We start from the raw sequence: 22422 nt of genomic DNA, 5'->3' as shown, positions 1-22422 counted from the left end.
TCGCGACCGTCCACTGCCGACAGAGCTCGGCTCGAGGGTGTCGTCGAGTGAAGAGCCACGAGGAGTTGGAGGTGCGAGATTTATTGGAGTTGACGAAAATGGGTGAGTCGAGGATTATCGCCTGGATCCTTCCGTGATTATTTCGGGGTCACTCGAAGGGCCTCGACATTATCGTCCTTGGCCTGAGGTAGAGAGGAGGCTCTCCGAGGGAATGTTCGTTACTTCTTGGCGATCTTGGCAAACGTTATGATTAAGCGCGTTACCTCTAGCCGGGTAATCGTCCTCCTTGACTGGCGGTCCCGCGCGGTTTGGGGGAGGATGACCGGAGGAGGGTGGTTTTTGCGATGATTCGATTAACGAAAGATTTCTTTGTGTTTCATGCTGCAGCGGAGCAAATCGTTATGACCCTGACGAGCAAGACCGCGAATTCGACGGCCTTTGTTATAGAGAGGAGACGGCAGGTGGTGGAGGAGATTGCCAATGGGAGCGAGAAGGATGTTCATGTGGCCGGTGGCGACCATAAGGGCATCGTTATTAATAAACTGCTCAATGGTAATTATTTTGCCGATGTGATTTTATGGCGATGATGAATATTTGGTATTGTGTTGTTGCACATGGTTTATGATAATCTCGTCCCGTCCGTTATTTTAGACAATGGTGATGGTAATGGCGAGCCTGCGCATTTATCTCTGCAATTCAAAGTGTTTTTAGTCAACGCACAGAGTGGCAAACACGTGCAGGAGCAGAGAATGTTGAATTTTTGGTTTACGGACAGTCTGGCTGTCGAGTCTCAGCCAAGCGTGGCGCAAGAATTCTTTAGGGAGCTCGTCAGTCCGCAGGAATTTCCCAGAGGCAAGTATGGCGAAGGTGTATCTCCTTGACCATCTCGCTCAACCAATTATCCCACTTGTTTATAGATTACATTGGTTTTATTACGAAAATTTTGAAATTATTGCAACACAAGTATTCTGGCATCGATCACGTCGAGGTTGAATTGAAGCAGATCGAAGAGCCTGTGGAGTTTCCAGTCAGGCCACGTGAGTTTCCATTTAGATTTATTCTTTACTTGACAATATCCTCTTTTTAATATTTGTCATTGAATTGTGAACTATAAGCTGGATAGAAGAGGAAAAAAATTGTAACAACATTTACTTAAATTAGATAAAAATATTTGCTTAAGACTTTTAGAGCTGGAAATTTTTTTAACGATTACCTTTAACAAACTATTGTAAAGTTTGGGTAATTGGTATGCAATTTTTTGCTTATTTTAATGCACCGTTAGATTCAAATTTTCATGATACCATTTTTCTATGACTACTATGACATGGCATTTCATGTATTTTATGCAATAACGCACTGGCTATTAATGGAAATTAAAGTAAATCGACGATTATAAAATTTGTATATCTGGTTTAGCATCGGCGGACGAGGCCACTTTAGAAGACAACAGAGTCCATGAACTAACCGTAGAGAAGATCCTAGAATTAATCGAATCGGCTTATCCAAATCCACTAACCATTCATAATTTAATCAAGTAGGTTGAAAAACAATCTCTTATATGCGTTCAAATAGCATTTTCATTTCCTGTAACAAAGTGAAAATTGTTTAATTAGCGATCATGGCTGGGACCGTGACGCCGTAGCAGAAAAATTATCAGAATTACAAAAGAAAGGCCTTGTTCGAGCAATGGATAACGGTGCCTTTACCAGAGTTGTTCATCAGGACACTAAAATTCAGGCAACTATACTAGAGCTTCGATCTATTCGACCTCTACCATTATAATGTCTTATTTATAATAAAACGATTTATCCACCAGGTTGTCAAACAAATGCCTACGATGGCTAATTCGAAGCAGCCGACTATAGCTATAATTACAGCACAGTACTGCGAAAAATTGGCTGTCGATGCAATGATCGAAAACAAAGAGACTTTTGTTCGATACACCACTGTCGGTGAGTATATTATTAATATTAGTAATTGTCGGATAATAATTAGCATTGATAAATTGATAAATTGATAATTGAAACTATTGATTTGTATTTTTCATATTTTGTACTTAACTTTACATCAATAATAGATATGACGTTACACAATTCAATTACATTATTATAATCGAAAATAATTCCCATAAACCGTCTAGGAAGTGAAAAAGAGGAGAAAAACTCATCGTCTAATTCTAATAATCCAACAGCCAAAGACCCACGTGTGACTCGACAAATACGTTTCGGTAATGTTAGCGTCATAACGATGTTTATCGTGATTTTCGTCGCTCATTGCTTACGTGTGATTCATTGCGTCACTGTTTGTGTTGCCTTTAAATTTTTAAGGTGAAAATGCGCAGATAAATGTGTTTTGAATTTATCAGCATTGCCCCCATAAGAAATTAACACATTTTTTTATGACTGTATGGCGACTTGACAATAGAAAGAAATGAAAACAAAGTTCTTCGCATTAAATCGTCGGATGTTGAGTATTTCGATTAAACGTTCGTTATCGTAAGACGTTTATTCCTTATTTATTTATCTACATTTGAAATATATTTTAAAAATGATTTACCCTCACATTTACATTATATGTAAATTTAGCGAATTTAGCAAATATCGAATGTAAAATTAACATTTACCCCTATTATTGATAAATCGTATTTCAATTTAAAAATAATTTAACAATAATTTCTTATTTATTATTAACATCGTATATACTCGTCAAAAGCTTAGCACTTAAAACTTAAAATATATATTTATAAAGAATGCAATAATAAAATGTGTATTAGGAAGGAATAGCTGCTTTGTCATTGGTGGGTAACCGAAGGTAATTATTGGGAATATTTTCAACCAAGTGATTTTTTTGCTTATGTCTCGGCTTTATTTTAATACGTTGCCTACATTTCCGAGTACTGCGTAAGCCCCATTCCTCCCACCCCCCTCCCTTCTCTCCTTCCATCTTCGCCATTCCACTACCCCTCCCCCACAACCTTTTTACCCCTCCGCCCTCCTCATAGAACCGCCAACGTCCTTTCCCCCACCTTAAACCGTCGATGCAAACTAAACATACTGCACAAACACGTTGCTATCGATACAATAATAGTAATAGCAATAATAATAATAACAATAATAACAACAACAAGTCATCTCGCGCATTGGGAAAATAATATTGAACGTATGTGCAACTATCGGCAGCAGCGCGACTCATTCGTTTCCTGGCGAATGCACAAGAGTCCCGATACCGCCAATAAATACACTAATAACACTTATACGTTTGCTAGTCCGACCAAAGGTTCTGCCAAACCTCCCTCCCATCGGTTCAAACAACCGCCCCATCAAGTATCCTTACAATGTCCAAGTGAACAAAGACCCAAGCCATGCGTCGTCGTGTCCGTCCTGTTTGTCCTGTCTGTCGTGTCTCGTGCTTTTGGGAAGTCGGCGCTAAAATAATCGAGAGGTGATGGTGAACGCACGAATCCGCCCTTCCTGCCATTGTCTGCACGAATATTCCATGACCCATCGCGTAACTCTTATGCGCGACTCCATTCATAGGCGAGTCCAACATCTACACCCTGGGCGACATCGGGGCCCATCGCATCGTCTGCACAAAGCTACCGACCGTCGGTCATACTCGGGAGGCTATGACTGCCGCCGGGAATACGACTACCCGCCTCCTCGGCACCTTCCAGAAGGTCGACTACGTGTTTCTCGTTGGTGTGGGGGGCGGCGTGCCGCATTACACCGACTACAAGAGGCACGTGAGGCTCGGCGACGTCGTCATCTCGTATCCCGCGGGACCCAACAACAAATTCGTCTACACGTATTGCGAGAGCGCGGAGATGCGCGACGATGGCAATTACCACTTCGAGACCAAGGAGTATCGGCCGACGAATTTGGGCCTTCAGGACATAGCCGCGAATTTCAAGAAGCAGGTGCGCTTGATAATCGCTTCTTGATAAATATTTCACTTTTTATACGATCGTTCCCTGTCAAATCCTGTCATTATCGCGTCGAGCCTGGACGGGACGATATATTTGCATTTAGTTTACCCCGAATTAGCCAAAGACCCTCGGCAATTTCCTTGCTCTATGGTACAGAATTTATTAATGCGATTTTTCCCTACGTATTATACAAGTAAATCAATTTTACATTTACACCCTATAATTATCACAATGCCTAATACGCGTCGATTATGATAATTAACTTGTCACGTGTATAAAATTAAAAAATCGTTGACATTGTCATTGGAAAAAAAAAAAAAAAAAGATTGTGTGATAAAAGAAAAAAAGAAAATAGAAAGAATATGTATGCATGACAAAGCATACATGCCAATAAGATTAACTCTTGCAACGTATAATTGACATAATAGATGAAGACAAGTGATGATGAATCACCACCGTGGCATCGTTTTCTGTCCGATGGAATTAAGAATTTAGGTTCCCAATTCGAGCACAATTTTGAGGCTCCTCCGGCTGAATCCGACAAACTCTACATGAACATCGGCGACAGAGATGTTATTGAAGTTACGCATCCAAGTGCTCCCAAAGGAGATATTGCGTATGCGAGGTAAGCATTTAACTCTTTACCTTTGTATCTCTCTTTTTTTATTCATTACCATCATCTATTATTGTTATTGTTATTGTTATTGTTATTGTTGTTATTATTGTTATTGTTATTATTATTATTATTATTATTATTATTATTATTATTATTATTATTATTATTATTATTATTAGCATTACTATTATCTACGAGTAGATTAACTACGATTATTAAAAAAAGTTATCAATAGACTATTCATTATTGATTAAACATACGTTTCATTATTATTTTCTACCTCGTTATTATTCTCTATTCTCATAATAGATTAGGAAATTCAATCCAAGAGCGCGTGTATTCTATAAATTAGGTGTTTATTATTCTAATGTTATCACAATTTCCAAATACACTACGTATAAGATACAACTTCTGCTGGGTAAATGAGAAAGACAAGTCGATTAAAGCTAAGAGCCCAGACATATATGTCTATTGTCTATTGTCTGACATATATCGTAATATATGTGACTCACTGAGTGCAAGTACTGATAAGCGATATAACTTGCAGGAGTGACGGATTTCCGCAAATTCATCTGGCCCCTGTCGCTTCCGGTCGGCGAATCGCTCGCGACGACCAGCTGCGCCAAAAATTCGCTAGCCGCTTTGGTATCCTCGCTTTCGACGCCGAAATGGACGCGGTGGTAGACAGTATCCTGGGCAACTGTCGCGAGAGCTTCGCCGTGGTGCGGGGCATCGCCGATTATAAGGATGGCTCGCGGGGTAAGGAATGGCAGCCGCATGCCGCCCTCGCGGCTGCAAGCGTCGTCAAGGCCATGATTTGCGCAATGGATCCACCCTCGCCAGTCAAGAAATAATTTCAATGATAGATCGTCACCAGTACCATCATTATTACTGATTATTCCTATTATCATAAATATTCTTCTTCTGCTTCTTCTTCTTCTTCTTCTTCTTCTTCTTCTTCTTCTTCTTCTTCTTCTTCTTCTTTTTATTATTATCATTATTAATTATCATTATTAATTATCATTATTAATTATCATTATCGTCTTTGTTGTTCTTCTTCTTGTTGTCGTCGCCGTCGTCGCCGTCGTCGTTGTTGTTATTATTATTATTAATAATATTATCATTATTATTATTATTATTATTATGATTATTATTATTATCATCATTATTATTATTATTATCATCATTATTATTATTATTATTATTATTATTAATAAGGTGTCTTGGTCTGAATTTTGAAGGGCATTAGTCTGTGCTGATAAATGATTTTATTTGCAAATACAATGTACAGTGAGGAGTAATCTTTAAGATGCTTAATTTATAATTTTAGAATTATCAGTTTTCCACAAATTATCTTCTTAATTAATCAGGTATTACGAATATATATTTTTTGAGCGAGATGCTTCAACAGTTGGGAGAAAATGCTTCGGCAGGGAAAGAAAAGATATCACTACCGTTGTTACATACTTTTTTACCGTAAGATTTATAACGCACAACGAGAAGGAGGTTACCTTTTACTTTAATTGCACGTTGGCAACAGACGTTACAGTGAGATGCATAATTTGATATTATTCATAAGAATAAAAATTTCTCTTCAGGATTCAGATGAAACGATAACTGGACAGCTCTGCGCTTTTATAATTGTACCGTTCGCGAAACATTTCTCGTACGTTGTATTTCTTATACATGTATATATAATGTTTGTTATCTTCATTAATATATATATATATATACTGTGTGCATATATCTAAAACGCTTATCTAGATATATCTTATTCAGTTTTTAACCGATCGGAAAAAAGAAAGTAAAAAGTATTTAGAATTTTTTATACTTTTGTATTGCTTTTGTGATGTCATATGTACTGACTTTATAATAATCGAATTTATTATATTTATATTACTATAAATATAATTGGCATTCCAATTATTTATTGTACGAATCAATGTTATTATATGCGTGCATATCTGCGTATATGCTTGCTCTCTCGTGCATTATTGTATTAAATAGGAAAACGAATACGTCCTGCAGTATTTCAACTGGTGCCGAATACCACAGAGAGTCATTTATAGAATGTTTTAAGTATTATATTAGTGCTTATAGTGACTTATCCAGCATGGAAAAGAAAAATTAAGCGACCAACTATTGAAATTCACTATTACGTGCAATGCACAAAAATGCATCACCGGATAGTTAAGCGTAAGGGTAATGAAAGAAAATGAAAGATTTTTTAGCATTCGTCGATCCTCGCTTGTTATTCGTTATTTAACCGGATCGTAGAATGTGAGATAATGCGTAACGTTAATTGCCTACTTTATATTATAATTAATTTATTACTTCAGTCAGTAAGGATGCTAATCAAATTACGATAATCCGCTTATTCGCTAAAAACTAATCGTATAATATTTACCCTCATTTGTATAAATATAATAGAAAAACACGTTTTTGAACATTATTTATACAAAAAAATTATCTATTTTAAAATATATTAAGTACAATCATTTCAAATCGAATTATAAAAGAAATAAGATTAATTAGCTTTTTCTATTTAATTTATTTTTACAATTTTTTTTTTTCGTTCAATATTTTTAATGTAAATATATTGCTCGATTGAACTTTATGTCAATGTTCAGATCTAAATGAGTTTTAAAGCGCGACGATGTTTTCCTTCTTCAATCTCATGTATTTTATAATCGAAAAGACTCGATCGATCGAGCATCTGTAATTATAGACCAATTTTCAATAATTTTTAAGATTTAGAAAATACTTCAGAGGAATTTCTCATATATTAACATCAAATCTTGTCATTGTACTAATCTAGTCTCGTTATTATCTCTATTCCATTATTAAGCATTGTCGTTATAAAATATTTATTTTATAATTCCTATGTATTATTTAATTAAGAAATAATTGTCGATGTTTATTGAACGAATTTTTTTAGATATTTTGATAATAATGAAGTTCGTAGACAACACAACACAAGAAAGATTTAACTGATAAAATTGATAAATTTTAGCTTAACCGTTCGATAAATATTAAAAGTTTATAATGAGTATTGTAATAACTGAATTAATAAAATCAGTATGTGTTCTATAATTACACTTAATGATACATTGAATTTTATCAATTTTATAAAAAAAAACTTTATAAACATTGCAAAAACTTTTATATATATAGACAATATATAGGTGAAAAAAAAAAATTAATAACAATTTTTAAATACATGATTTCCGACTTTGATTTTAAAATATAATAAGTGCACGATGCGCATAAAATTACAATTAGTTCACTCTATATATGAATAAATTATAAAAGTACAATATTTACAATATTGTAAAATTAGATTTTGATTCGTGTTATTTTTGCCTACCAACATATGCGGTCCATTTACTCATAACGTACCTTAATAAAAACTAATAACTAAACTAGATAAATAAAACCAGGAGGCCTCCAACACCATCACAAGAGTTTAACTATAAGCGTAACGCGCTTAACAATTATTCTAAGCTATTTTGTAGAGTGAGAGAGAGAGAGAGAGAGAGAGAGAGAGAGCGAGAGCGAACAGTCAAAACAAACATATATAATATAATATATAACATAATATATTGCTGTTAAGTATTCAGAAAAATACATTTTATCTTATAGTATTTATTATAGGCAATTAAAATCCGTGTAAGCCACGACTTCGAAAGATAAAGATGTGTAAGGTGATAAATTTATTCTAAAATAAACATTTGCTAAAACTATAGTGTATATAACATTTGAAATTTATTTTTACATCCACCACTTCTCAACACAATAGCAATTTAATGCTTAATCATCTTCGTTTTTTGTCTCACAAAGTACATAATCGATGAACTGCAATTATATTTAATTCGCAGTTGAAATGTACAAATCATTAATAATTATTAGTAGATTTTCAAACTTACATTTATTTCCTTTGATTCCATTTTCGCCAAGAAATCAAATGCTTTTTTTATATATTTAATTACAAAACTGAATAAAGCTTTATCTTCGTTTCTTTCTTTTTCAATAGAATTCAAATATTTGGTAAATATTTTATTCTGCGCATCACAATTGTTTTGTAATGTTGAAATCTGTAGGATAATATTACGGAAGGCTTTCTCTAATTGATTGTTCTTTTCATTTTGACATGGAAGACTCTTCAAGTGTGATAAAAATTTTTTTGGACCACCGATCGGCAATAATATATTATTTAAACGACAGCGAAGATTTTCAACCTACAATTACAATAATAAAAATTAAAGTTATTTTAAGCTTCATTGTTTACGGTACGTACCTGTTCTATTTGTTTTTTTCGATGGATCTTTAATTTTTCATATTTGTCCATGAGCGTGTCGGAAAGTTTTAATAAAGTTTTAATTTCCTTTCTGTGCACTTTCAGTTGATCTATTAAAACCGAACACGAAGACGAATTTGTTTTGATAGTTTTAATAATTTTTTTTTTTTCATCTTTATTTGGTTTATGATATATCAATTCTTCCTCGTAATTTTTGTAATTTTGTAAAAAATAATCTGACTTGAAATTCATGATTTGGGTAAGGATTTTCATTTTTCAATAAGTGAATTTACGAGATTTTAAAATATACCTTGGAAATTTCCGTCTTTAATTTTCCTATAAGTTTATTAAGACGATAATTACACTCCTTGTGATTATTACATTCCATACTAATTTCTTTTAAATAATATACATAATGTTAACTTTTGGACTTGTTGATAATATAGAGAGATATAAACATGACAGTTGAATTAGAGAATTGACATTTTTTCTCATTTGTTCGCATAAAAGAAACAAAATATATTTTATTTTCAAACATCAATGTATTAATTGTAAATATAAGGATAACAATTGCGTTAATGTAATATTAATTGCATAAATTTAATAACATACTCATTTTAAATACAATTCGATTTCAATATTAAAAATTATAATATAATTTAAAATTTACATTCAAATTTAGAAAATCTTTTATAATCGACAAATTATAACCTACTTATAAGATTATGGTATTATAGAGTGACATGCGGACATTACAAGATATAATTTTCTATTAATACAAGCAATGTTATTTAACATTATTTGCCCCAAAGAAGATTAAAATATAAATGCTAGATTATAATTAAAAATACAACTATTTTTAAGCGATAAATAAATTCTTCATCAAACATCTAATACTTATTCATTTATTGGTATCGTATTTCATACTTGTAATTACAATCATAAATCTATATATATATATATATATATATATATATATATATATATTGTATGTATAGGGCAAAGCAAATCTTTTGAGACTTGCGGCGTCATATGCATTACAACATATTACGTTTTTATGTCAATTTCAGGTGGATTCGGAAACTCCCGCACTGGATTTTAATACTTTTGTATTAATAATTTTACTGTCTGAATGTGTATCTTTTTTACATTTGTCTTGCATTAATTCATCCTCCTTCGTATCGCTCTTATTCGCCAGAAATATGACCAATTCTTCACCATCCTTACAATCAGTTCCAGTATCCGTCGAACTCTTCTTTGTAATAAAATAATTATTCCAAGGCTGTTGCATCGAAGTACCCCATAGTAAGTGAATGATGCAGCTCAGACTCAGATTGGCTGCGGATATCAGGAATACGAGACGCCATTGCCCAATCGTTTGCTATGAGACAAAAAAATAAATAAATAAATAAATAAACGTTTTAACCGATTCACCGAATTAAACTCAGCAACATCATTAATTAATCAACTTGATGGTCTTTTTAATACGCACACGATCTTAAACGTGCACACGCATGTACATTGTAAAATTCAAAAGTAATATAATTCATCGCTTGTAGATAAGTGTAATCTGCTTTATTCACTAATTATATTTAGATGCAATATATAGCTTGATTTAACTGTTATTAATAACAATGAAAAATAGCTATTATCTCGAAGACGATTATAATATATATTTATCACGCCGTTTTTGTAACGCTATTTCTTACACACGCTCGTTTAAATTCGATTCTTCGAAAGAAAATTGCCGCAAGTAAGATATCGTTGCAAACGTTTTCTCAACAAAAAGAATATTTTAAAATAAAAATAAACGGCATGGTGAACGTGCAAAGTATAAATCATCCTTGTTAGAAACCGCAATAAAATCATTGGAAAATTTTCCTCGGCTTCCAATTGTCCTCCTCGAACGGCACGGTGACAATAACCCGCTGTGCTTCTACCGAAAGGGGCAATAAACTCCAGCCGAATTTCACCAATCTCGATACTTCGATACTTACTCGATCGAAGGACACAATCTCGTATCCTTTGAATCCCTCGCTTCCTTTGCTCCACCTTACGGAGAGGAACATTTGCGCTCTTAGGTATAGAAAGGCCTTGTCAACTCACCGACGCTTCGCTTCCCATCCATATACATCCCAACGCTAACCTTTCTTTTCATTTTACGCGCCGTTTGCATTAGGCATTTAATCTCTCGATTTAATCTTCACAAAATTTTTTTTTTTTTTTTTTTTTTTTTTTTTCAACTACTCGTCCTTCGTAAAGTAATAAGCGTACTTTGTAATGCAAGTCCTTTGGAGGGAAGCCGCGAGTCCAAGTCCAGCTTCCCTTCGAGCGAAGTGCACTCCCCGCCCCCCCCCCAATCACCGACCCAAGATCCAAAGAGCTACTACTTTAAATTAAACTAGCGAAGCTGCGAGCTTTAATTTTAAGCTACGACACGTTCACGTAGCTATCGTATAAGAAAGACATACGTTATTATTGGTGAGGATGCCAACGACGAGGGAGGAGAGAAAGCCCGCTGGAGTGGTGACTAAGTTGCAGATGCCGAAGAGGACGCTCGCGTAATTGGGACTCAGGTCGACGAAAGCGGGTATCGTCCCGGAGGAGACGGCCCCGTTTATAGCCGTGCCGGCGATCATGAAGAAGGCGGCGTGGGCAGGCTCGCAGCCGCTGAGGCTCAAGCCGATCGTCAATAGGCACTGGCCGCCCGCGCACACCAGGTTCGCCAGTTTCCGTACGCCACTGAGGCTCAGACGTCTTGTTCGAAGTAGCCAGTCGCTCAGCATTGAGAAGAGATAGGAGAAGGCCATACGAGCGATATGGGGTGAGCCCGAGAGCACGCCCGTCTATGGTTATCAATGGGTCTTATTATTATCGCGCCTTATCATGATTTGCTAAATAATGTAACACAATGTAAGGTACTCGCGTTTGAATTAATTTTGTCATCTGTCCAAGGATCGTTCATTAATGCCCGAAGCTGCATGATAAAACTAATTGGCATTACTTATAATGAACGTTATACGAACATCGCGTTACTTAATCATGGATAAAGATTCTTTAGAGAAATGGACATTAGAAAATGTATGATTTCCAGCATTTTATTAACCTAAAATGTCGACTGACTTTGATGATGACCGATTTTAATGGTAAACACGTTTTTCGACTTTTCAATATTATTCATACATATGCATAAAAGGATAAATGTACTCATTACACTTAATTATTATAATTCCCCTGAGCATAACAATGACCATTCAAGCTGTAACTTTTTCACATCAAATGCCTAAAATAATTAAGTAAACTTGGCTTTATTATTTAAATACTAATACTGCGAGTAATGATTTATTATATGCATTTTATTATGACAGTTTGCATTAGGTTCTTTCGAAATTTTCGTAAAATATTTGCGGAAAATGTGAAAACCAATTAATTAAATCTTCATTAATCTCCCATCGTCTCCTAAGCTATTCAAAGAGTAAATAATCTTATCATCCGTTACGAAAATTCTTGTAAAACTGTCATTGAAATTTGTATAAATCTTTCACACACAGTGTTTATATACAGAATTATCAATAATTTAATTTAAATGTTCATTAAGATTATTAGCTACAGTATTTAAAAAATTTTTACTTTCAAGCGCGCTAAAGTCAATTTACTTCTTTTTGAAGGTATTTCTCTAAACAAATATTTTAAAAATGATTAATAATAAGAAATTATGCTGTTATAATTTCGAGTCGATGTATTAATAAATCTTACAGACTACCAAAATATCAATGAAATCTCTAAAATAACATCTAACCGCATTGATGTTCCATCCCTGGACGTAATTGAAATAGGAAGGAGCCTGGGTCATCAGGGTAATGAAACCCCATACGCCACCCCAATGAGCCATAATCGTCACCCAGAATGGAATCGACGATAGAATTGCCTTCCACGGCACTTTTCTATTCCCCGTCACTGATATCTCGTCATTTTCCTCCGTTTTCTCCGCGAGGCTCCGCAGAATATAGTCCTTTTCCTCGATCGAGATGCGTGGGTGTAAACGAGGCGAATCGTACACCAGGCACAGCCAGAAGATGTACCTTTAGATAATTAATACCAATCAACTCGCAATAAGATTTTAATACTTGGCATATGATTGAGAGAGAGAAAAAAATTCAAAAGACATATTTATTAAATTTAATATCATTGTCATTTTTAACTAATTACAGTTTATAATATTTTTTTATTCATTATTAGATTCTTACAAGCACAAGGTTTATTTTAATTTCGAGCAAATTCATCAGTTTAAATTTACAATTACGTATTTTGTCACTTATTTGATATTAACACTTAATGATAAGTTCAATAATAGCGTAACTGTACTCTGATTTAAAAAAAAAAAAAAAAAAAAAAGAATGTTTTTGTAGGTAACAGCGATAATCGATTAGACAAAAAAGCCAATACATTTAAATCAAGAGTCTTTGTTCTTTAACTTAAAAGTAGCTGTGAATTAAGAAAAGTGTAGCTAGTTATTTTAAAAACTTAGTAACTAATAAATAGAAACATGTTACACGAGAGTGCAACAATATATTTAATCATTAAAATTAATGCGCAAGAAAAAAAGTTTCGTAAAATGAAAGTTCCTGCTTTTCCACTGTACGTAGTAGTACCCAGTGAAATTTAAGAATCATTTTATTTGCTTGATATAAGATCCATGATTATGATAACTGTTCGAATGATTTGCCTTCGAATTTCGACCAACCGATCTCAAATATTCCATTTAAAAATATCATTGCAATCATTAACGTTAACAATTTTATTAAGCAGTTTGTTGAAAAAAAAATTCAATGTCAAAAATACTCGAAATATTGCTCTTATCGATAAGTGACTAATACACGTGGAAGTAGCTCGAGGACCCTTCCAATCCAATGGCTCTCGATCGATCTTAATTTAGATCGCAAGACAAATCGATTCTTCGCACTTACCACACGACGCCAACGATTGACGTGACGTAGAAGACGGCCTCCCAGCCATAGCCGGCGATGATGGTGGCGCACAGGGGGTAAGTGATCGCCGCGCCCACGGAACTACCTACGGATACAAACTAATCTGATCGAACGATCGATGCGTATTGATCTCGCGAATGGTACGCCGAAAGTGCCGAAAGCGAGTCTCGCCTCTCACCTAAGTACGAGCTGACAAATCTGCTACGCTCGTTTGGCGGTATCCACTTGGCTGTCATGTCGTGCATCGATGGCCATACCACTCCCTGCACAAAAGTACTTGGCTTATAGGCACGCAATCGTAGTATTTATTTTTAATCATTATTAAATTAATTATTTACAAGAAATGCTGTAAAGCCGTGGAAAAGTAAATACCGTTCGTTTTACTTCACGAGCATAAAGTAGAGGTGTTTTCTAGAGAGAATAGTTGGCGAAAGTCGAAAATTTTAACATAGATTTTATATGCGCGCGCGCGCGCACACACACACACATACACATACACCGATGCATATATATATATATATATATATATATATATTAGATTAAATTGGACAATCTCTATGTAAACTTAAGAAAAAATCTCGCCTAACATTCATAATTAAATCATCAATAAAAATGTTGGAATGCGTACGTACTTTATTAAAATATGCTTTTTGATAAATTACATTTTATTGTATTTAGTATAAATATGTATATTATATATATGCGCGCACATCAATGATATAATTAGAAATTTGTTTTGCAAAGGATTTAGATCAAAGCATCTTTTTCAGCAAAATATTAAACATACTATATAGATTTGGAATTTTTGACTCATAAAGATTTTAGTAAATACTATATAAATGAAAATATTAAGATAATACATAATTAAATTAATTATTTCATATATTCAATTAGACGAGGTAGAAAAAGATCGTCAAACGAATGAAATTAATTTAATTTCACATAGGCGTTTCCAACTTAATAATTAAATGCTAGAAAGACAAGCCGAAAATCAGTTTCATAAATGCTGGCAATAAGTATGTTAAATTATATTAAATATATATATATATATATATATATTTATATATATTAAATAAATAAATACATAAAATAAATTATATGTCTATTAAACGTCCATTTAGTAGAAATATATCTATATATATATATATATATATATATATATATATATATAGATAGATAGATAGATAGATAGATAGATTTAGTATTATATACATTTAGTATATACAAATATATACAAAGGAAAATTATTCATCCATACGTCCATTAATAAATAGAATTGTTCTCCCGGACAAACTCACAGCTATTGAGCCCTGAAGAACCCTTAGAAAAATTAAAGCATTAAGACTGTAGCGGGTAGCAACGGGTATGAAGAAGCCAAGGAAGGCGACGAGAACGTTGCCCAAGCCGAAGATCAGCTTCGTGCCATATTTGCGAGCCAATAATCCGCCCGGGAGCTGCAATACCCAATGGAGCCAATAATAAGCGCCCAGCACCAATCCTTGTTGGTATTCGTTCCATGGATAACGATCGTCTAGACCTTTTTCGTCCATCTGCAAGAAATGAAATGAAAAACACGCGTGCTTCGGGAGATCGAATACATATAAATTTATGTGTATCTTATGGAATGATTAATAATGATCTTGATCTTAGCGCTAATTTAATTAAAGAAAATTCTCCCTAAAAGATGTATAATTATGGAAATCAAGCAAAAAAAAAAAAGAAAAAAAAAAAGAAAGTCCCAATAAATAAGTAAATGAAAGAACTGTTCATTAGCTTAGAGGATTTATTTGTTCGATCGCCAGCCAAATCGATTCTGGCCATCAACGAGAAATAATTAAAAATTCCAAATGATTATTATCTACATTAGTAGAGATTTATTTCGTAATAAATAATATTATCAGTAGTAAATAACAATAGTAAATTAATACGATAATAACTAAAAAAAATCCTTATTACGTAATATCAATAAGGAAAAAGAAGATGTTATTATTGGGATAACATTCGATATAATAGAAGATAATATGTTAATTACAGATTACTCAAAGAAAAAAAAAGTCCAGATTATTCGCCTAATTATGTATAAGTCAAATTCGTTGAAAAAACTTAATAATGAAGGAATTTCAAAATATTATAAAATGCTAACAAATCATTACCAAAATAGTTTTCAAAGTCTCAGCATTGGAAATATTGATTAAATCTTGATAATTGTGGTTGCTGATATTTTTAGATAAATGTTCCATCACACATTCAGAGTCAATGGCAGAAGTTTTAGGTGGTATAACCATGGCGACAATTGCGAGATTCAAGTTATTTCTCAGCATATAGTTTACACCGAAGCCCCAGAAAGCCAAGATCCATAACGTATTTCGACAAGAGATAAACTTTTTACCTGAAATATTTTTACCTGACAGTTTACAAAGCCTTAATTGAAGATATATTTTTGCATATGTATCAACTATAAAAATTTAATTTCTTCGATCCGTTTTATTGTTTAAATGTATGTTCATACGTAGAATTGAAACAATAACGATATTCCTTTGTTAAAAGTACGTATTTTGATAAATTACCTTCAAGTACAACATTATTTAAATAATTTATTAACGTCTATATATAACTAAAATTATACCCGTAGATTTTAGGTCTAGAAATTTATGAAAAAAACAAATTTGAAATAGTACACGTTTAAAAGATCTTTCCTTATTGAATACAAACTCATATATATATATATATATATATATATATTAATAGTTAGTTTTTTTTTATTTTTCTAAAAGAAAATTTCTGGAAAAATCATCGTTAATAGATAAACATTACTCTGAACGTATAGTTTTCCGTTTAAATCATCATTCGTATCAATGCTTATAAATGTAATCGTGAAACACTTTTTATTGATTTCAATCAATTGATAGATTATTTTATGATATATTAGTACGGATCGTTATTATTTAAATATGATATATTTTTCGATTAAATGTTTTCATATTTAAATTCATTAATTTTTGATTCAGTATATTTTTCTTAATGTACACAATAATTCGAGGAAGTCTTTGTTAAAATTTTTTCAGAATAATTAAAATGGAACGTTCAGCTAAAGTCAAGATTTCAGATATATTTCCTTATCGTTTGAAACATTTATAATTTTAATTTAAAAATTTAAAGAGTTTTTCAAATAACTTTTTATTTACACAGAGCTTTAAAGATAACTATTATATTATTGAATAATTTAATAAAAGCAATGACATAACATAATCAATTTAATGTAAATATTATTAATAAAATATATATATATATATATATTTATATATATATATATATATACATATTATTGTACTATATGTATTTGTATAATTGTTATACATAATGTATATATAGCGTGATACATTATGTTTAATATGTAGAATATTATTACAATAAAAAGAAATCCAATTATGAAATGAAACAATTGAAACAATTTCCTAAGTATATTTCTTATATATGTACTTCAATTGGTTCTTTTAATTCTGTTATTTTGTATTACTGATAGAAGGTGAATTATTAACTCTGTAATCTTTTAAATTGAATTTAGGTATCGTGAAATAATGTAGCATATAGAGAATTTATTTTTCTTAAAAATGTATTTTATAGATTTTTAAGGAATGCAATGAGTACATTATACTTTCAATTAAATGTCGTTAGGCACAGATAAAATGTTTTAATTATTCTATTTCGACGATTAAAACTTGTATCAAGATTTCAATTTGTAGTAATTATTGTGGCAGTATAATTATTAATAACACTATTGGCTATAATTTTGATTGACCTCTATTTTATCTTGAAAAAATTGTACGATACAATTTGTTACATGTGCAATCGAGCTTGTAAATTTCTTGCCATTTAGCCTACAAATTTACGGATTAGAATTTAATCGGATGAATTTTATAAAAAAATCTTTAGAAAAGTGAAATTTTTAATTATGTAAAATAAGGAATTTTATATTAATAAATTGAATTTTAAGAGAGAAAGTTTCTTTTGTTATGCTCTTCCGATCATACGCATCTCACTAAGTTTGATCATCTAATTGCATTCTAAGGCGTTGAAAATTAAATAAATGTTTTTATTTTTTTATTTTTTTATTTTTTTTTACCACTTAACTTGATAAATATTATAAATATTATAGCGGTTGATGTAACATTAATGTTATTTTTTAAAAGCAATTATAATTGAAGATGTAACGTAAATCGTGCATCATCGGATTAAACTAATTAGGAAATTCAATTTTTGTTTAGCTATCTGTTTATCTCTGTCCTTGTGTATAATAGCATGAGCATCTTGAGTGCTCAATTTTATTATAAATGTTGGGCGAAAATCATAGGTCATTATCGCGTTCTTACTCACTCGTCAATTTAAAATCGTCGTCCCTATACACGTCCATTAGTTTCGTGACCAAAAGAATTTACGAATATAATCCGTGTGGCTACGAATAGAAGCACGTAAAAGTTTGCGCTGTCCAAGGACAATTGTCGGTGCATCAATGATAACATTGTATGAATTGCCCAGGGGGAAAGCAATTATTGTAACTGCATTCAATTTATTTCAAGTGCTTAATTTGTAATGAGCGATACCCGCACAGTACTTTGTTAAGGTACGAAATGCTTTACAACATTATTAACGAACTATTACCACTTGGTAATTCATAGGGAAGACTAACGTTTATTCGCAAACACAATTTACAATTAATCTTCCAAACTTCAATAATCGATTCAACTTGTTTGTCCGTTAGGAGCTAATTTTTGTTAAAAATTGTAATTTTAAGCGTTTCATATTGCCTCTTAATCGTTATTAATTAACAACACTTTATTGCGCTGAAATTGTCAGATATTTCATACAAATGAAGAACTTATGAATCGTAATGAATAATTTTAACAAATTATAATTAAAATTGTTATCGATTATGCGAATTAATATATGACTTAATGATTTTCGTAATGTCGATAAATTTTAATAAATATATATATATTTATGCTTAAGTAGAATTTGACAAACTCGATAAGCAGCTGTCTCATATCTATTATTTAATTAAGCATGCTAATCACTTACCTTTTGTCATCTTAATGTCAATAAATATTCAAAAAATATTTCTTCGGAATCACTTCACTAAACGTACGCGATGATTTTTACTCCAATTCTTATCTCGCCCAAGTATGATTTACTTATCATCGATAATTGACATTCATGAAAAAAACAAAAAACAAAAAAAAAAAAAAAACAAAAAAAAAAATTACGAGCAGGTATAAACACGATCGATATTTCCTCGTCCTAAAATGTTAATTACATGTGTTCAAAGAAATTTTTATACAACTAATTGAGCCATAGTGCCTGACTGCAATAACACCATTGGCCTTACAACGCAATATGAAGCCTCGCGCACTAGATGAAAAGAAATTAAATATACATTAAATCACACGCGCATAATCCATTTGGCTCTAAAAATAATCCATCGCAAATGAAAATGTAATAAATATCAACTCGCGTATAGCCATGCAAAAAAGAAAGCAACGTGCCAGTGTTGTGTGTCGTCGTTCATAAAGTAATGGTACATAAAGTACTGAGAAGTTAGCGCAGTCCAGGAGCAGTGAGGAGGGAAGGTCTCGCTCTTGGCTACATGGATCTAGACGAGTATAAGAGATAAGAGGGATGGGGGCCGTTGACGAAAACAAAAAACAAAAAAACAAAAAAAAAAAAAAAAAGAAAGAAAGAATGAAAGAAAAAAGAATCGCGTGTATTCCGTCTGGACCGCAGCGGAAGTGCTCGACTATTACCGGCGACCTTACAGAGGAAAGCCGCGAGAGTTCGGAGTGCTCGAGAGCCCGAGCTCGATTGAGAGCTTATATCCGAAAGGAGTAGCCTTGACTGATAAGCTTCATCGCCGTCGCTATCCTCCTCCTCCCCCCCCCATCCCATTTCTATACAGGCCCTCCCACACTGCGCACCCCGTGAACGACGATGCGCTCGTACGGATCGCGGTCGTGAACCAGTGTAGTTCGAATTATGCTCGCGTGTCGACGAGTTGAATTTTTTCTTCGTAGCTTTTCCTATTATTTCGAAGCCCGAGTGTCCCATTGTGGCTCCGAGTCCCGCGATTACGAAATGAGGGTTGGGGAAGGGGCCAGAGTTTGAGGGCAGAGAGCTGATGTGCGTGGCCAACGCCACCGAGAGCCGATCGCGTATGTAAGATTGTTGATGCTCTTAGCGATTGACAGGCTTGATTATCATAAGTATTTTTGCTCGGGTACACAAGTTCCTAGCTGCTTGAAATAATGAAATAATTCTGCACGTGTGATGATTGTGAGATTTCAAGATTTATACTCTATCGTTAATAGACGTATTTCGGAAAGCTTTATCAAATAATGTTTAAATGCGCTTTCGCCTTCAACGCGAAGTAAAGTTGCCGCGAAGTAAGCTCTTTTATTTTTTTTTTATTTTTGAAGTTTTGTTGAAAATTTCGTTTGAAAATTATTTTCAAACACGAATGTTTTCATAGCACAAGTGTTTAAATACTTAAACGAAGACTTTCGACTAATAATAGGCTGCAAATTCAAATGTTTGTCTGAAATTTTTTCTCTCCTCAGAATTAATTTATAATCGTAAAAGAATGTCATTTACGACCAATAATATAACGTACGCGTAACTTGTATTCAAATCAATAATAAAGTAGAGTATTTATTCGAAATGGACAATAAACAAAAAATGTGTAAAAATATAAGTATCGATTGATAAAAAAAAAAGTGCCAAAGTCAATAGGAGGTGTAAGTATATTGTCGGTAGGGACAAAAAATATTTTTTTTATTAACACTGGTATTAACATTGTCATTTAATTTTGATTGTTATCAGATATAAATCTGAATTGTTTATCAGTATCATTTAACATTGAATTTTTGTTATCATAAGCTTATGACAGCTTATATATATATATTTATGATAATTAAGTGTATTTGAAATTACATTGTTAGAAATTACATTAAAAACGATATAATTTGTTAAAATTACTTCAGACGATATTTTGTACGAATTAAACTGCTTATATTATTAATAACAATTATCGGTGGGGATTAAAGAAACTTCCAAGACCGTGACTATCGTCATCGCTAGTCTCTCTAGCTCTCAAGTTTCTGTAAACACTTGGGACGAGAATTTTTCCTGCATTTGTTATGTTTTACTTTCAAATGGCCCGCAATGTTTTATACGTTTTTCGCACAATAACGTCACATGGAATTCTCCAAATTTCTTAAGCCTTGTTTTTTTTCTTAGAATTCTCGAATTTTCTAGACTTTTCTTTCTGTACCTTGTGTACAATTCCAGTACAGAAAACAACGATGCTTTGTCACCAGTTAAGTAAGCTGCCCCGTGGATAATATATAATGTAAGTACACGACGATTCTCTCTCTCTCTCTCTCTCTCTCTCTCTCTCTCTCTCTCTCTCTCTCTCTCTCTCTCACACACACACACACACATTGAAAATCTTTATCCGTGAAGCTCTGTCGCATTGAAAAAGTCGTGCAGTGAAGTCGTACAGAATGAAACACATCGTAAACATCTTTCAACAGAGCCACCACGAAACGACAAAGCCTTCGGTTTCGTGCGCGTAGTCAACAGGATTGTTGGCTTATTAGTTAAATTTGTCAATCAATCGGTTATCAGTTATCACTCTATACAGCAACCACATAACGCCGTATAACAGGCAGTCAGTTTTACTCATTATACATAGATAATTTAGCCAGACTAGGCAACAATAAGCTAGTAAGCCAAAACCTGCGAAGTCAATACATTTAACAACTGTTTTGAGTTCGCTGTAGTTAGAGAAGAAGAATAAGAAGCGTAACACCTGCGCGCTCATCACAGAACTCGGAAAGACAAATAAAAGAGTCAAATAAAAGACAAATAAAAGTCAATTAATAGAGAAACCATTTATCGAATGCACTTACGCGCATAGCCTCGTACGGCATTGAAGGTGCGAGTGCACCCGCCGAGATAGGCATTATACGATCGCGAAGTACCCGCGAACGGCTGAAGGTGTAATAGAAAAGCCCCAGCTACAAGAGCATTTTGTCACGGACATTACATGAAGAAGTACTAGAGATTTACGACCTCTTACTTTCAGTAAAACCATTTACCATTAAGCGCACTAGGATTTACAACCTCCTACCCCTGCATGTGGTGTATGCTAACGTCACGAGACAACTACCACCTAAGATCATGCAAGATCTCACAGATTCTCGACACCATCTTGGAATTATATTCATTGTACAGTCTGTAAATAAAGGGAAAAAAACAACAAGATACCCAACTGTGTTAATTATTGTATAAATAATTGATTTATTGAATAAATCCCTTCCACTTGGCCGCAATCCTCCCACCGAACACCTGAGGGTTTTTAGTCTAAATATTACCTAATTTACTAGTATTTGTTGTTATAAAAATAATTTCAATTTCATGTCAAATATCATATTTTATAATATTAAAAAATTCCTATTTATCATGTATTGTTAAATTCGATAAAAAAAAAGTGTTAATTGATTTTATTGCAAAGCATTTTATAGTATTTAACGTATGATCTACT

The 22422-nt window shown here is 33.0% G+C and overlaps 3 protein-coding genes across 3 annotated transcripts; 1 reads left to right on the top strand and 2 right to left on the bottom strand.

Moving 5' to 3' along the window:
• The first annotated feature begins 95 nt into the window (after positions 1-95).
• On the top strand, positions 96-5395 carry LOC105367675 (uncharacterized). The gene is made up of 11 exons (XM_011506442.1): positions 96-102; positions 388-552; positions 652-852; positions 918-1037; positions 1417-1534; positions 1614-1737; positions 1817-1952; positions 2141-2227; positions 3537-3916; positions 4354-4550; positions 5089-5395. Exons 1-11 carry the CDS (start codon positions 99-101, stop codon positions 5393-5395), a joined length of 1839 nt encoding a protein of 612 aa, XP_011504744.1. The 5' UTR covers positions 96-98.
• A 2736-nt stretch (positions 5396-8131) lies between these two features.
• Positions 8132-9272, bottom strand: LOC105367673 (uncharacterized). Its single transcript, XM_011506441.1, has 5 exons — positions 9149-9272; positions 8818-9078; positions 8599-8779; positions 8468-8562; positions 8132-8396 (listed from the first exon to the last, which is right to left on the bottom strand). The coding sequence occupies exons 1-5, from the start codon at positions 9224-9226 to the stop codon at positions 8352-8354; spliced, it is 660 nt and encodes a 219-aa protein (XP_011504743.1). The 5' UTR covers positions 9227-9272; the 3' UTR covers positions 8132-8351.
• Positions 9273-9904: 632 nt separating this feature from the next.
• Positions 9905-18991, bottom strand: NaPi-T (Na[+]-dependent inorganic phosphate cotransporter). Its single transcript, XM_011506440.1, has 8 exons — positions 18903-18991; positions 15980-16215; positions 15125-15376; positions 14005-14089; positions 13806-13911; positions 12638-12920; positions 11310-11684; positions 9905-10219 (listed from the first exon to the last, which is right to left on the bottom strand). Exons 1-8 carry the CDS (start codon positions 18910-18912, stop codon positions 9905-9907), a joined length of 1662 nt encoding a protein of 553 aa, XP_011504742.1. The 5' UTR covers positions 18913-18991.
• Positions 18992-22422: the final 3431 nt, after the last annotated feature.

The sequence above is a fragment of the Ceratosolen solmsi genome, unplaced genomic scaffold (assembly GCF_000503995.2).
Source record: "Ceratosolen solmsi marchali unplaced genomic scaffold, CerSol_1.0 scaffold7, whole genome shotgun sequence".
Classification (NCBI taxonomy): domain Eukaryota; kingdom Metazoa; phylum Arthropoda; class Insecta; order Hymenoptera; family Agaonidae; genus Ceratosolen; species Ceratosolen solmsi.
This window is presented reverse-complemented; position numbering and strand designations above follow the sequence as displayed.

What these genes read in the sequence shown, in the direction of transcription:
- LOC105367675 (XM_011506442.1), top strand. An exon ending in GGAGTTTCCAGTCAGGCCAC is followed by an intron (nt 1,038 to 1,416) that starts GTGAGTTTCCAT and finishes TATCTGGTTTAG; the next exon opens with CATCGGCGGACGAGGCCACT. An exon ending in ATCAGGACACTAAAATTCAG is followed by an intron (nt 1,738 to 1,816) that starts GCAACTATACTA and finishes TTTATCCACCAG; the next exon opens with GTTGTCAAACAAATGCCTAC.
- LOC105367673 (XM_011506441.1), bottom strand. Translation starts at nt 9,226, where the DNA reads ATGGAATGTAATAATCACAAGGAGTGTAATTATCGTCTTAATAAACTT. An exon ending in TAAAGACGGAAATTTCCAAG is followed by an intron (nt 9,079 to 9,148) that starts GTATATTTTAAA and finishes ATGAATTTCAAG; the next exon opens with TCAGATTATTTTTTACAAAA. An exon ending in CAATTGTGATGCGCAGAATA is followed by an intron (nt 8,563 to 8,598) that starts AAATATTTACCA and finishes CTATTGAAAAAG; the next exon opens with AAAGAAACGAAGATAAAGCT.
- NaPi-T (XM_011506440.1), bottom strand. An exon ending in TTCTTCAGGGCTCAATAGCT is followed by an intron (nt 14,090 to 15,124) that starts GTGAGTTTGTCC and finishes ACTTTTGTGCAG; the next exon opens with GGAGTGGTATGGCCATCGAT. An exon ending in AGGGATGGAACATCAATGCG is followed by an intron (nt 11,685 to 12,637) that starts GTTAGATGTTAT and finishes TGATAACCATAG; the next exon opens with ACGGGCGTGCTCTCGGGCTC.